At 40.8% G+C, this 15,379-nt stretch overlaps 1 protein-coding gene across 2 annotated transcripts in view; it reads left to right on the forward strand.

Annotated features, from left to right (window-relative positions):
• The window catches only part of Itpr2 (inositol 1,4,5-trisphosphate receptor type 2), a 479,802-nt gene extending 467,965 nt beyond the window's left edge, over window positions 1–11,837 (forward strand). For both annotated transcript variants that reach the window (XM_077799170.1, XM_077799171.1), the window contains 2 exons: window positions 6,952–7,113; window positions 7,772–11,837. In XM_077799170.1, coding sequence (XP_077655296.1) covers window positions 6,952–7,113; window positions 7,772–7,858 — 249 coding nt within the window. In that variant the 3' untranslated portion in view covers window positions 7,859–11,837. The remainder of the gene's footprint in view (window positions 1–6,951; window positions 7,114–7,771) is intronic.
• Window positions 11,838–15,379: the final 3,542 nt, after the last annotated feature.

Raw genomic sequence — 15,379 nt, forward strand, 5'->3', positions numbered from 1 at the left:
CTCATAAATTCGCTAATCTGAATTTGCAGGGCCCTACCCATTGCAGGAAAAATGATGCAGGGAGATTAAGGTACAGAGAGATGCAGAAGAAAATAAGGAAATAAAATGCATGGAAAATGAATCTGCTAGTCCTTAATGTGTTGTTTTTCTAGAACAAAAATTGGCTATTTTCCCCTACCTCTTTTTAGAATAAATTACCAATGGTTTCATTTATCTGTCAATCCAGGAATGGTGTTTTAATTTCAAGGAATATAGCTGGATCCTTATCCTCTCACCTGAAGTCCCTAACTTTTGTCAAGAAAGGGTATATTTTTCCAGCCCATTCTTCCCTATGAAGAATGGGGCTTGTATCTGAGCCTTGAAGAGAGGTCGCGCTTTTTTTTGGGGGGGGTTGGAGGGGGGCTTCCCTAAGGCAGCATTTCTTGTGGGGCATTCTCTAGGAACTGGATAGGAAGCCAGACACTATGTTGTGGGTGTCCCTTATTTTTTCAAGATAATGCCTAATCTGCCCTCAAGGCCACCCTGTTTTCACAAAGGTGAGAAGCCCACCAGGCCTTTTGTGAAATTGAGCAGTGACTGGGACCAGGCACATGAGGCACTCCCTCTAACTGAAACGGTCACTTCAACTTCAAAAGAAAGATTGTTCCAACCTATTTTCCTATGTCTGAAGTTCCAGGAAAGCAGGAACAGTGTCTTTCCCTCAGGGACCTTCCAGTAAGGAGGTAGTAGTTGCATGGCTGTTGTTACTTTTGAGAGCCATTTCTGCTGACATCTCCAGACCAGAAGTGCAAAGAGAAAAATGCAGTAGGTCATGCTGAGGCTTTGGGGAAATGGTTATGCTCTTCAGCCCAGGAGGCTTTGCAAATGAGTTTTAGAATGGAAAATGCAATATAAACAGAAAACTTAGGAGAGGATGGTAACCAAGAAAGACCCTAGGAAATGATCTTGTGGCAGCAAATCTAAGCATAGCAATAAAGTCTGGAAGCAGAGGTGAAAGTGTATATTAAATGGTTTATTGATATTCCGTGGCAAGACATGGCACACTCAATGCTGACCTCTTGTCAGCCATATTTGTGAACACTCTGCAAAATCTTAGTGAATGTCGAGCATTGACATGTTCCCGTCGGTACCCACACATGCATCTGTGATGCAATGCTTCAGTGGTTTGTGTTTCTGATTTTCAATAAATAAGCTTTTAGCATCTTTTTAGCGTATCCCAGAAAAAGTATTCAAGAAGGTATAAGATATAGTAGTTTCTGTTTGGAGGTTTCCTGGTGTTTGTTTGCTTCAGCAAATTCAGAACTAAACCTGACGTCACCATTAGACAGAGAGTAGTCTAATGCAGTCAAAGGACCACAAGATTTCCAGTCTTACAGGGTGGAGGTCAAAGCCAGGCTTAGCCACTTACATCACCTGGAGACATTGGGCAAGTAATAATCCTCCTCTTGCCTCGGTGTCATTCTGTAAAACAGGATGGTAACAGCCCCTACTTTAAGGAATTGTGGGTATTGGTCATAGCATGGCTACAGTGCCTTGGAGATTGGTTACTGTGGTGTGGGATGGAGACTACTTGCTTTCTCTTTAGCTTACCTACAGGAATCTATTAATGTGTAGCTAACAGAGCTAAAAAGATACAAGTCAGTTTCTCCAGTGTCTGGCCTCCCCAAATCAATCTCATTTACTCCTTAATCTCATTCTGATGTAGAGGAAGGTGATTATGCTCTTTGTGTTTTCTTGAGCCTGTGGTCAATTAGATACCAAGAGGGACGGGTTATGTAAGACCTATTCCATTATGTAATGTGGCAGAACTTGTCCTGAAGTGGAACGAGAGCAGGGATATCTGCCACTATTGTACTGTGAGACCTCAAGGAAACCAAACTTTCTAGACTATTGGCTGGGCATTCACAAGGCGCTGGGCATTCACAGTGGCTATGTGGTTTCAAGGTTGCCTCTATCCTAAAGCCCTCTTTCTATTTGCTCATTTGGCAAGATGGAAGTTTCTCTCAGCAGTTTGGCTTTTAAACTTTCCTTGTATTCATAACTGACATAATGATGAGCCGGAAAAGACATAGACACCACCTAGGATAACATTCTAGCTTTACAGATGAGGAAACCGGGACTCAGCAATCAGACCTTCCCCCTCTATGTCACATTGCTAGTTGGGGGCTAATAAAGTCAGAACCCAGGTGTCCTGACTCCTAAATCCGTGCTCTGTGCATTGTACCACATTGCCTCTTTCCCACAAATGAAATACCATATTTGAGAACCAAATATGAAAACAGCACAGATAATTTTGATTGGCACTAACAACTTAATCATTTTTATTGCATAACTACAAATGTTAGTAGGACAAACTGATCTGACTATTGTTGAAAGGACTAATTTGAAAGATTTATGTATCTCTACCATTTGGTCTTTCAGTCATCCAGAAAGGTACATTATTATTAGAATTTGGAGACAGCAAGAGGGTTGTGGTTGCCCTGTGACATCTCAGAGATATGACTAGTTCCATCTCTGAGCTTTGCATTTTTGAAATCTCTGGAAGGTCTGAATTTTCACTCACCAAATTGTTAGGATCTTACATTGTAGCCTCAGATTCTAACAGTTAATCCACCACTTCCCTGACTCTATGCTACCCTGTGGTCAAATATTTTCATTCCTGGTGAAATAAGGAAATGATTTCATATTGACTAAGCAGAGTCAACATGGGAATCTAATAATCATGTGCTCATATGATCACAAGATGTACATAGCATAGAGAAGTAAACTGAGGAATAGTAAATCAAATCCAACGGCTTTGTTTGAGCACGTTACACGTGGACCTGCTGAGGGAGTGGTGTCCTGTCAGCTAGTTACTGTTCTGTGTGTGGGTCCCGTGGTTCCGGCTTAGGCTGAGGTCCACAGCTCACCTTTCTCTCCACCTTGCTTAGGATGAGACCTCCATGGAAAGTAGCAGAGCAGAGAGAGGAAATTCTGGGTGCTTAATTGGGATTTACTTTTGAGATATATATATATATATATATCAAAAGTAATACAAATGTTAATAGGACAAATTGATCTGACTATATGACTATACATAATCATATATAAACACTCACCACATTTTATTCTAAGAACACTACTGTATTTGAGTTAAACTTGATGAAAAGAATATATTTTCTGCATTAGTTTTGAAGAAAAATAAGATGTGAAACTGATTTTTGAAAGATCATTTTATTGAAAAGGACAAAAAAAATTAAATTTTTTCATTTAACTTCGGTCTCTCAAATCTTAAGAACCATAAAGTTTTGTTTGATAGTGAAAAAAAAATGTTAATTAAACATTATATTTACATTTCGGCCGGTCATCAGTTGATACACAAAGGGAGGAAGAAATGAAACAATGTACATATTAAAAAGCAGAAAAAAAGATTAGGAAAACCAAAAGAGTGTTAAAAGAAAGAATGCATTTTAGTAACTGAGAGAAAAGAGAAGCCATGTACCTTTCCTACCTAGCATTTAAGCCCAGCTTGTCTTTATTTTTGTCATCCCTTGATGGAAGTTTTACTCTCCACACCCCACCCCAAACCGTGTATTTTAAAGAGCATATGGATTGTGCTGGGTTTTGTTTTCTGTTGTTTTCTCAGTGCCTAGCACAGACACAGGAATCCCCAGTAAGAATTACTCAATTAATGGATGAACAAAGATACAGAACAGTGTAGGGAATGAGAGCTCCATGGCCCAAATGGCTCCAACAGTGGTCACTGAGAACTGCCATGGTTTCCTCAAAAGCCAGAGGTGATGGACTTGACTGATCTGGCCCCCAATGCTGCAGTAGCGTTTCTTCAGAGCCAGTTTCACACTCTTCCCTGTGTTCTCTTCAGCAGAGTGACAGTCTGCTAAGTATTCGAGCAATGCTTTGTGTCTTGAAACTTTCTGAAAGTTAATATTTTCACTCACTGTACCTCCTCACCCCAAGCCCAATCATTTGATGCTCCCAAAACCTCTGCTCCAAGAGCTTCTCTGGCCCCTATCCTCGTGGACCATTCTTCTCTTCCACAATGCTGCCTCTTTGTCGCAGGAGGAGCCTCCCTTTTAGCCCTCTGGAGGCAGCTGCCTATTTCCCCAACCACTCAGTCCTAAGGGCCCTAGAAGAAGGTTCACAAATTCTGGGCTCCCTGACATCAAGAAATCGTGACACCTTCAATCACCATTAAAGGGCATTTTTAAAATCTCAATGTCCTCTAGCACATTGGGTCACTTTTGTGCATTCATTACAAACATTGGTCCTGGCTGGCCCACAGCTTCCTCATCTACCCAGGTACTGATCTTCAGGATGACTTCCGGGCTCCATGCACATTTCATCCAAAAAAATTAGCCTCTGCAAATTCTGTGATTTTTTTTTTTAGTTGTGGTAAAATATACATAATATCAAATTTGTCGTGTGGGCCATTTTAAAAATAGCTTTATGGTGTTGAGTACATTCACACTAGAGTACTATCATCACCCAGCTTCCATAACCTGGAATTTTTCATCTTCCTCAGTTAAGACTCCGTGCCCACCAACACTGATACCCCAATTTAGGCAGTACCCACCTTCAGCAGATTTAAGGCATTCTCACCCCAGAGTTTTCATATCTCAAAGTTGTCCTACCTTCAAAGTCTTATATTTATTTCATTTTCTGTGCATTGTCTTGTGTCCTACCAACAAAACAGAATGAACAGATCTGAGCTGGGATCCTCGCTGTGCCCCTCCTAGACTCAGTTTCTTCATTTGTAAAATTTAGATAATTAGTAGCATTGTAGACAATGTAGACACCAGAGAGATAATAGAACGCATGTCATTGCATTGTTAGAAGGAACAAATGACCACAGGAGCTAGCACAGGTTTCTTCCTCTCCATCTTTCCTGCCAGTCCACACCTTAATATTCCTAAGCCTAGCTACTGCTTTGCCGACATTCCTACTTCGCTACACCTGTGTCTTCCTGATGCCCTTCCCAGGGAGACACAAGATTCTGTGTCAGTCTGGTTTTCTGACTCATCTGCACATTTACCTGGATTGTTTGTGAACAAGGGTCTTTGCTGCAGTCATTTCAAGGCCTGGTTTCCCACCTGGCTGGACCGTGTACACCACTCTGCAAGCATTTAATGGGTCCTGATTTGGTTTCCTCTGCTGTTTTTTCCAAACTGCTATTATAGATTTTTCCTGTTCACGCCATCTCCCTGTCCTGCCACTGTCCCAGCAATCCTCATTTATCTTTTCTGTCTCTGAAGACCAGAGTTCGTACACAGTAATGACATCAGAATAAGAATCACGCACATCCCCTGAGGTTCTGATTTGGTAAGAGGTGATGGGGTGGGGATCTCAATTTTAACAAGCAACCCCAGGGGATTTTGACAGACGGGGTATGCGGTCCACTCTTCCTGGAGGACCAACCTACTCCATAAGCCCCTTGAGAGCACACACACACACATACACACACACACACACACACACACACACACACACACACACAGTCTTATCTGACTTTCATCCCTGCTACCTGACAATAGAAGTTGAAGGATTGATTAAATGAATGAATCTGTCACTCTGCACTTCAGAGGAAGTGACTGTTCTCCTTTGAAATGCTAATTAACTACAGCTGTTTAAATGCAGTTTAAAACTCTTCAATGTGTTTTATCTTTAATCCTTTATTAGCCCCTTTCACTGCCCTTGGCAATAGGGAACTAAAGAGAACTTGTTCCCCAACCAGCAACAACAACAAAAAATCAATTCAAGGGCCAGGTAAGATCGTGGAGACCACAGCACAGTGCAGTCTTTCCACCTTAGGGAAGGTGCTTGCTCAATGAGCCTCCTGCTTAGGATCCTCTAGACAGAGGATTTCCCCAACCACTTCAGTGGACATTTCTGGAGAAGAAAGAATCTAAAGCAAAAAGCCAACTTCTGGGGATATTGGGAGAAGATGACTTAGAGAAATAGATGGGTAGGTAGAGATACATTGGCATGCCCAATCAATGGCTCAAATCCCATTTCTCCCCTGCCATTCACTAGCTTGTGACAGGGGTAATTGTCATGTTGGATCCTCTTGTTTCCTTACCTGTAAAATAGGGGACAATATGGTTTACTTTGTACAGTTCTTTTGAAGATTGGAAAATTTAATCTAAGTAATTCTCAGTGATTCCATGCTGTTAGGCAATTCAATTTTTTAGACAGCTGGGTGTCTATCATAGTGGAAAGTAGAGTCCTCCTCCTAATATCCTCCCACCACCACCACAAGACACACCCTAGAAATGCAGAAGTGGTGCCATCTATTGCTGTCTGGAGAAGTCTTAAGTCTAAAACCACCATAATAGAGTGTTTCCAAAGGGAGCAGACAGAGCAACCCTGGGCCATGCCCTCCTACTCCCCTCTTTCCTAAGTGGAGCTTAGAGACCAAAGAGCTGGTGAGGAGCCTCAATGGGGGAAGTGGGAAGGAAACGAGCGTGGGCAGCTAGAACTGAAACTATCTTTTTACCACCCTCTTGTTCTACCACCCTTTCCTCCCCTGTGCTGGGGGAAAGAGAAACAGCTCATGACTCTGCTGTACCCACACATAATACACGTCCTCTCCCCAGTTTCCAGACCCCACCTCATCATGACCCCTCACTCAGGAAGATTCACTGCATGCCTGCAGGGTGCATGGTGCTCTCCTAAGTGCTTCAACTGGAATCTCTCTAGAAGCCCATAGCAAGCTTGTTTCAATATTGAAGATCTTCCCCCAGTTCATGAAGAGCAATGGCTGACCCCCACTTTGTTCCCGCCCTCATCCCCTCCCCAACCCTGGCTAGAGGATGCTTTTTGGTGTGAGTGCTAAGAGACCTTGGTTTAACTTGGTTCATTAATAATAATGAACACCTATAAACATTCTTTATGGGACTCCAGGCTCCCTTCCATACTCATTCCTTTGTTCCTGCACATTTACTTTGCTTTTAGGAGAAGAACTTGGACTGGTTTCCTCGGATGCGAGCCATGTCCCTTGTTAGCAATGAAGGTGACAGTGAGCAAAATGAGATTCGGAACCTGCAGGAAAAGCTGGAATCAACCATGAGTCTGGTCAAACAGCTGTCAGGTCAGCTGGCGGAACTCAAGGAGCAGGTATGTATGCTCCTGGAGGTGGCGCTGGGGGCCGGAGCCATTCACCACTTTGAATCCGGGGGAAACCCAGAGAGACTCCTGGGAGCTAGGCTGTCCTTCAGAGGATTGTGAACTCCAGTAAAGAAACCCCATGTCTTGCTGTAGAACTATATCTCTGCAAACAGGGAACTTCTTAGTCACTGTGTGAAGGGGGGAAAGGAGCAAATACCAACATGCAAGGACACTTCTGCACTTTTTGATAGAAGAGCATATTTTCTGCCACGTTTACAATTATTATACTCATCAGAATAGCAAATCATTATCAGTAACTACAACAATCTACCCCTTTATCATACAACATCGTTAGCATTCGTGGTTATCAATAGTAGCCCAGCTAACTATTAAAATGATTGTGGTGACAGTGATAAATGAGTGAAAATCAAGATCTGTCTTAAAAATTAACCATGGTTCCTGTTTCCTAACCACAGAGAGGGTTTTGCTCTTTTTCTCTCTTTGTGGAAATTCACATTTTTTTTATTTCCCTTTTTTTTGATAAATATATTCTATAAGATGCCAGATCCTAGGTACTTGGGAAATATTGATAGAGAACGTCTGTGCCCACCAGCACTGGGAAAGAGTGGAAATCAGCTGAACAGTCTCTCTCTCTCTCTCTCCCCAGATGACAGAACAAAGGAAGAATAAGCAGAGGCTGGGCTTCCTCGGATCAAACACACCCCATGTGAATCATCACATGCCACCACACTGATACCATGGGGGGAAGCCGTGACTAGCCTTTCATCAGTGTCCTGCCTGCTCACTGAATAAAGGACTGAGATGGAGGGGAGTGAACAGTGCCTATTGTTGAAAAGTTAAAAACAACCAAGTGCCAAGATGTTGAGTGGTTTAGCTCCCAGAACAATTTGTAACTGTGTTTTCATGGCTGAGAAGACCCAAGCTCAAAAGCAGCAACTCGAAAGCACACATCACATATCCTCAAAGCAACATGAACTTGGTCACAGGGGCTAGCGAGGGTAGGGAGAGGCAGAGTGGGAAGTAACACCGGGCAGGGAGAACCACCTTCTGATAAATTGATGAGGCTCAGTTTTTCCTTCAGTGCTGACTCTAGCCTTCCTCTGGGCTGGTTGGAATTTATTACTTATAATTGTGGCACATAGGTCAATGATACAGGAAGTCATACTTTGGTGGCTAATTGTACTAAAGAAAATAGCTGAAAAGATTAAAAATGAGAATTGGAAAGGAGCATGGGAATACTTCCAAACCGTAGCTGTCGCTGGGCAGTTTCTTTATTACATGAAACCCAGTGGATGTGCAACTCAGGAGCGTGTGCTTTGGAGCAGATGTCCGCCTGCTGACCACATAGCTGGATTCGATTGCTTTCTCCAGGCTTCAGATGGGCTCTGTCGATGGGCATCCCAAAAGGTGGCTTTCATATAACTTGTTAGGAACACATTTTAAGTCAGAATAGGCTAAGATTGCAAAAGGCTTGGGGAAGAAAAGCCTGACAGCAAGCCCCAGGGAAGAATTTTTTTTTTTTAGAACATAGGCATATACTATTAAAATATACTGCTTTTAATAAGTGAAAATATTTAAAGGTGACAGGAAATAGTGAAAAACTTCTGATGGTGGCCTTGACTTTTATAAACATGGAGTGAAAGCAATTTGATTTGTGTTTGTTGTGCTCCAAGAACTGAGTGTTTCTGTTTATCCTGTTCCTGCAGTTAGAGGGGAGAATCCAAGAAATTGATTAAATACTCAAGAAAATATAGCATTTCAATTGCATGTTTAAAACTGTAACAGTAAGGGCTTTTCAAAGTGTATAAAGATAATAATCTCTTCCCCAAATTGTTTTTATATTAAATCATGCAATCAGAGTTTGTTGAAGGAGAAAATAACCTGGCATGGTCAGATTACTTTTAGAGACTATACATTTGGAACATTAAAGCAAAATACAGATAATGAAAATATTAGGAGAATTGCTATGTGGCAAGGCATCGAAGGCTCCTGACTCTAGACTCTTGAAAGAGGCTTTGCAAATGGGCCCTCTGGCCTCTAGAGCCTTTAAACTTTTGGTTATTACCACCAAGGTTGAAGAGCCAAAGAGAGGTTGCTATGACATTTTTAAAGTTTTGGGATTTTTTTCTCACATAGTTTTAACTGTTGACTCCTAAAAAATCTCAAAGCATGGTCTGTATAGAACACAAAGGAAACCAGAACCAATCTTTCTTCCACACACTGTTAAAACATAAGACTTGGAATACACTGTTGGAGCCCAGAGGAATAAATTTTTGAACCAAATCAACTGGCATCACTTCCCACCCCCAGACCACCCCAAACTAAGCACTCCTCACTCTGATATGATAGTATTTTTCCTGGCCAGGAGCTAAAGGACCCTAACATTCATGACCAAAAGATGCAAAGAAATTGTGATATATCAGTGTACAGAACAACCTTTGAACCTAGTGGGCATTCACTAAAGGGAGAAGAAATCCAGCTGTTATTCAGTTAACCTGAATTCTTTATTCAAACTTAGTACGGGGGTGGGGGGGGGGCTGGGGTTGTGGCTCAGTGGTAGAGCATTTGCCTAGCATGTGTGAGGCACTGGGTTTGAGTCTCAGCACAACATATAAATAAGATAAAATAAAGGTCCATCAATGACTAATTTTTTAAAAACACTATATCATATATTTGTTTTTTTAAAATGGCTTCATCAAAATTAGACTAAAATAGTCATTTGAAAAATCCACCATCATTATCATTATCAGTATTTAGTAAAAAGTGTACTTTTAAATCTGGAATTGGGCAGAGTTTTGTGGGGAAGGAAAAGAAGAGGGCAAAGGCAAATATTGAACATATTCTAATATAGGAAGCTATCTCTGTTTCAGCATAAAATATTTCTGATGTCTGAACTGAAAGTCAAGAGAATCAATTAATTGGTACAGACGTGAGCAACCTGTGTTTTAGATGGCAAACTATCTGGTCTTTTCTAACACGGCAATTGTCCATTCTAGAGTGAAAAAGCTATTGGTCCCGTAACTACTAATGGGAAATGAGCGAACATCTCCAGCAATTGTGTAGGCAGCTCATTGTTTCATGGCATATTTTCTCTCATGGGAAAAAAAAAAAAAAGTGAGTACAGACTGTCATTTCATCCAGATCTTAAAATTTCTCAGTTGTATTTTTAATACCTAAATGTTTTGGGGTTATAAAGCAAAATAAGAACAGCAAACCAAAAAGGCACTTTCCAGGACATTAAATTCATGAACGAGAAAGATAATAATAAAGAAATGACAACTTGTAGGACTTTTTTGGTTATGCATACGTTTTTTAATGCAGCTGCAACATTTGGTCAGGTGAGTATCATCAACATGCTCATATTTATATAGTGATATTAAAATAAATGCAATCATCTTTGCTTTGATTTTTAATATTTGGTATTGAAACCCATATGGGTTTAAAAGTCTCAGTTTCTGCTGAATAACATTTTTAATTTCAAAAGGGTTTTGTTTCACTGTGTGCTACATTCTGAGACTCCAGAGTATGTCTTCTAAATTAAAAGATCTTTTTAGGGATTAGAGATGTTGTATCATCTAGGACTATAATATTAATAAAATAAACTGTATACATGAAAATAATTTATCATATCTTTCTGTCATTAAAAAGTTCAACTTAGAGGTCTAACTAAAGAGAACTTAGTTTCTAGTAGATTGTTAATAGTCTCAGGAAGAGAATTCATTCAAGTCAGAAGTAACTGTGTGCTTGTTCCCATATCTGCAGCTCATGGCTCAGCGCTTTGGCTGTCCTTTTAGCTTCTAGCTATCCTATTATAAGCAGTAGTGCAGTGTGGCCCACACCCCTTTTCCTCCAGGACTGAGAATAAGCAGGAATCTCAGGAATTGGTGAGGGAAATCTAAAATGGCAACTTCTGTTTCCCTGTATACTATTCATAGGGAAAAGGAGGACTAACCGTAGATAATAGGAAGGAAAGGGCTTGCCCTCCAGGGACCTGGTAGATTGGACATAAGTAAGTAAACATTGCATAGGCACAATGATGTAACAGATTGTAGGCTCAAGAGATAAGCCTTTAAACATGAAGAGAACAGTGCTTGGTGGAAGAGCAACTGTAAGTTGGAATATTCCCTAGAGCTGCTTTAAAGCCACACGGAACAACAAATCAACATATTCTGAAATAGAGACCCATTCCACAATGCTGAGACACCCGACAGGATGCACTATAGAGGGAGCAGGCGTCTTAAACAGCCACAGAGGCCTGCGGGAGCCAGCAAGTCTCTACAGTGTGGGAAACCACTAAGTGAGCGCCATATTTAGGGAGTGGGGAGGCCGTGCGAAGAGCTCCATGTTCAAAATTTGACAACCAATTCCAGTTTTTAGAAAATGCCTCAGGCCTATTGAAGCCTTCTAGTCACTCATTTGCTGCTGTCTCTGAATAATTATTGATAAAGCTATCGTGTTTAGTAAAAGAAAACACACAGTACCAGAATCAAGCAGGGAGCTAAAAACGCATGTGAAAATTGAGAAATCTGAAAGCAAATCTGGGTTGCCATCTCTGAACTGGAATGTTTCCACGGACTTGAATAATTTATGAAATTATCATGCCAGTACTTCTCATATCACCAAGTAGACTTTTTATCCCCCTGCAGTAGAGGATTACTATATTTGCCTCAAAAAAAAAAAAAAAACAACATGATTCTAATATAATATGTCAAGGCCAGATAATTTATAAGTTAATATTAATAAAATTGGATTTGTGTATTTTTTGAGTGTGATACTTTCAGTGCTTTATTCACTTCTTGCCATGTTTCAAAATGTCTCCATTGGTGTAAAAAGGCTTTATCATTGCTATTTCACATAGCCAGACATGAGGGACCAAAAGCTATGATTCCAGTCACACTGATGAAATGATCCAGATGGACCCACATACTCAGGGTTTGTTGGGAGCTGGCCAAGTCCTCAATTTACCAACACACACTAGTGTGTCTATATTGTGTCTGATGCCCTGTGTGAGCTCGGTGGGCAAAGGCCACTTGATCTTCTCAGATTTCCTGCTGCTTCCAATGACAGTTTCCCTCAGAAGAGAACTAAGCATAACGCAGCCAAAGTCAACCTGAGTGGCATGAATCACATGCAATCTATGAATAGATTTCTTTGCTCATATGGGTATTTTCCAGGACACCACACTTCTTTGAAGCAGTGTGGCAAGAACTGATTTGTTTTGTTTGGAATCAGAGGAATGATTGGGGGAGGGAAATGGGACAGAGTTCCTCTTCCAGTGAGAGTGATTGGCAACCAAGGGCAGGAGTGTGCATGTGGAGGGCAGTGTGAAAGAAGTCCACAAGTCACCCTGCCTTTGGTCAGCCAGGGTGTTTTGAGGAAGTCTCGGGAGGCCTGGTCTTCAGAGAACAACCCCAGGCCAAAAATCTCCAGGCTTTAGCAACCCAGTACCTCCCCCACAGCTGACCATCACATGGAGTCACATGGCAAACAAAGAATCACAGAGATGGAACTTCAGGCAGGTAGAAATGTTATAGGAACAGAGATTAGTTGTTAAATTCAGTTGGACTCACTTTAATAAAAATTCTGACTCTTCAGTTTTATTTTGGATTTCCCCCCAAGATTAGCCTGTTTCCTTTGATCTCTAGTCCTTGGTGGAAAATCCTCTCCAGCTAGTGACCCCCCTCCCAACAGGGGAGGGGCATGCAGGTGAGGATCCCCTGGGTAGTCACCATAGCACTTGCTCCCAAAGCTTCATCCCCTGTATTCTGTTTGCACAGGGGAAAAGCTGCTAGGGCTGCGCCAGCTCTAATTCCTGCCTTTGGTTTTGTTGTATGTTTATGTTTGTCTCCTTTTTAGACAATCACTTATTATAACCTCCTCCTCTTCTCTTTCAACATGAGTCAAGTGTTGCTTCGTGATCCTGTCCTCTCAGCAGCTTAACTCAAAAATTCTGTGACCACAATACCTTAAGATTAGGCCCTGCTTTATCATGTATGGTTTTTAATTAGAGATTTATCAGGAAATCAAAACCACTTTGGATAACATTGCCTGAGAGATTCATTTTAGGGACCTTCACCATAACTGTGTGTCTAACATCATGCAGTTATGGTGAAGAGCTTCATGGAAGGCTGGTGCTTCTGCATCAGACAGTAGGGCCGAAGTTACAGCAAGTCAGTGGGGCTGGCAGATAGGGAGGAAAGCTGGGTATGAGGCAGAGGAGAGCAAGGAAAAGCTGGGATCCTGAGGATAGACAAATGTGCATCTAGTGTCAACCACCTCCAAACTCCATATAGTGTAGGTGGCCTAATTGAAGAAGCTGGCTCCCTTCACCTGGAGCTGTGTGTGTTTCTGACCCAGGACTCAGAGCTGGAGTAGGAAATCTGATAGAGCTGGAGAACTGTAGACCACTTTCTGCTGCTCACCAACACGGTGGGCCAGGAGACCAGGCAGGAGATTCAGTGGCATCTGTCACCTGCTTATTCTGAACTTAGTAGCTACTGTTTCACTTCCATGTTCCAAATCTCATGAAAAGACTTCCTGTGGGCAAGCCTAATGGGTAACCTCAGGAGTAAAGGCATTCTGGGGAATGTAGTTCCAGCCCAGCTTAATAGACAGTACAAAACCATTCCACTGGAGTAGACTTTAACGCTCACCAATAGTGGTGCTCTTTTTGTATTGAACACGTAGATGAAACACTTTCCAACACTCACTGCAAATGGGTGGGAACACATGGCCATTTCTATCCAATTGATTGTGAGTACAATTGACAAGCTGAGGCAGCAAAAAGCCCGTATACAATCTGCAGTCCTTACCCTGCCTCATCAGTCATGGAGCAAGATGGAACCAATCTAAATCCTCTTTGAAAGGAACTATCCTGAAAATCCTTGAGCCTGCAGCAGAATAGGTATGAGTGAGATATAAACTTTCATGTGATAAGCCATTGAAATATATGGGGTATTTTTTCCTTTTGGGTTGTTAAATAAATGAAATTGAGGAATGTGATAATTTGTTACCACAGCATTACACACCCTACCTGACTAATACAGAGACATATGTAGTAGGCACCAGAATATTGACTCAAGTATGAAACTTCTAGGATTTATCCAAGAACAATATCAAATAAGAAAAAAAGCACATGCAAAATTTCATTTTATCATATATCATTTCAAAATCAAACATATTCCAAATGTCCAGCAATTTAGGTGTGTTTATAAACTTATAATTCAGTCACAGGATGAAATGTCATAAAACCTAAAAGAAGTATGTAAACTGAGGCAATACTGGAAAACATGTAAGATTAGTTTTATTTTAAATGGCTACAAAATTATATAGACTATTAACTACATAAAAATATGCTTCTCAACAAAATACACAAAATGATATTCATTATAAAATAGCTATAGGATATACCTTGTTTTCTTTCTTATAGTTTTCAAATTTGCTTTGATAGTTTAATAATGACATTTTTTAGAAATAAAAGTTTTAATGACTTAAATCTATCTAACATTTCCTAAAAATAGGTTTTTCCTAACATCATTTACATTTTTATAGGATGACTAGAATTGTGGATTAAGTGAATATCATAGTCACAGTTTATATTGAATTCAAAAAGACATTTTAGAAGTTTGCATGAAATTCCTATCAACAACATAGAGAAATGTGTCTTGGAAAAGAAGGGAATTCTGCAAATTTATATGCAAGTGAACAGTTTTACTTAATGTGAAACTAGAGTAAAATATCCTTGGCCGGTTGTTAGATCTCTGTCCTTGGCCTTTTCCTGACCAACATTTATTTCCATGTCTGGAATAAAGAAGTAGACAGCAAAATTACAAAATGTGGAAATGACATAAAGCTGGGAAGGAGAGTTAACATGATTGATGACAGAAGAACAATAATGTCAGAAAACTGGAAGGGTGAACAAAGATATTCTGATGAACTTCAGGAGAAATGCAAAGCTTAGCTCCAAAAAAGCTGTTGCATAAATACGGGAGAGGGCAGAATAGCAATTCACCGAGATTTTTACAAAACCTCCATCCTGATGCTTAGATATTCATCTTTTCAACATTTATTTAGTGCTTATTAAATTTAAAGAATTCTGCAGAAGTCTGGGCAAGATATGAGGAGGGTTTTATCTTAAGATTAGTAGCCACTGGAATGGAAAAAAGTATTAGCTGAAAGAGGTGTTCCAAAGGGCCTGCAGCTTTGTGCACAGTGGTGAGAAACAAGAAAGAGGGAGGGATCCAGAACAAGTTGT

The sequence above is a fragment of the Urocitellus parryii genome, chromosome 5 (genome assembly GCF_045843805.1).
Source record: "Urocitellus parryii isolate mUroPar1 chromosome 5, mUroPar1.hap1, whole genome shotgun sequence".
Classification (NCBI taxonomy): Eukaryota; Metazoa; Chordata; class Mammalia; order Rodentia; family Sciuridae; genus Urocitellus; species Urocitellus parryii.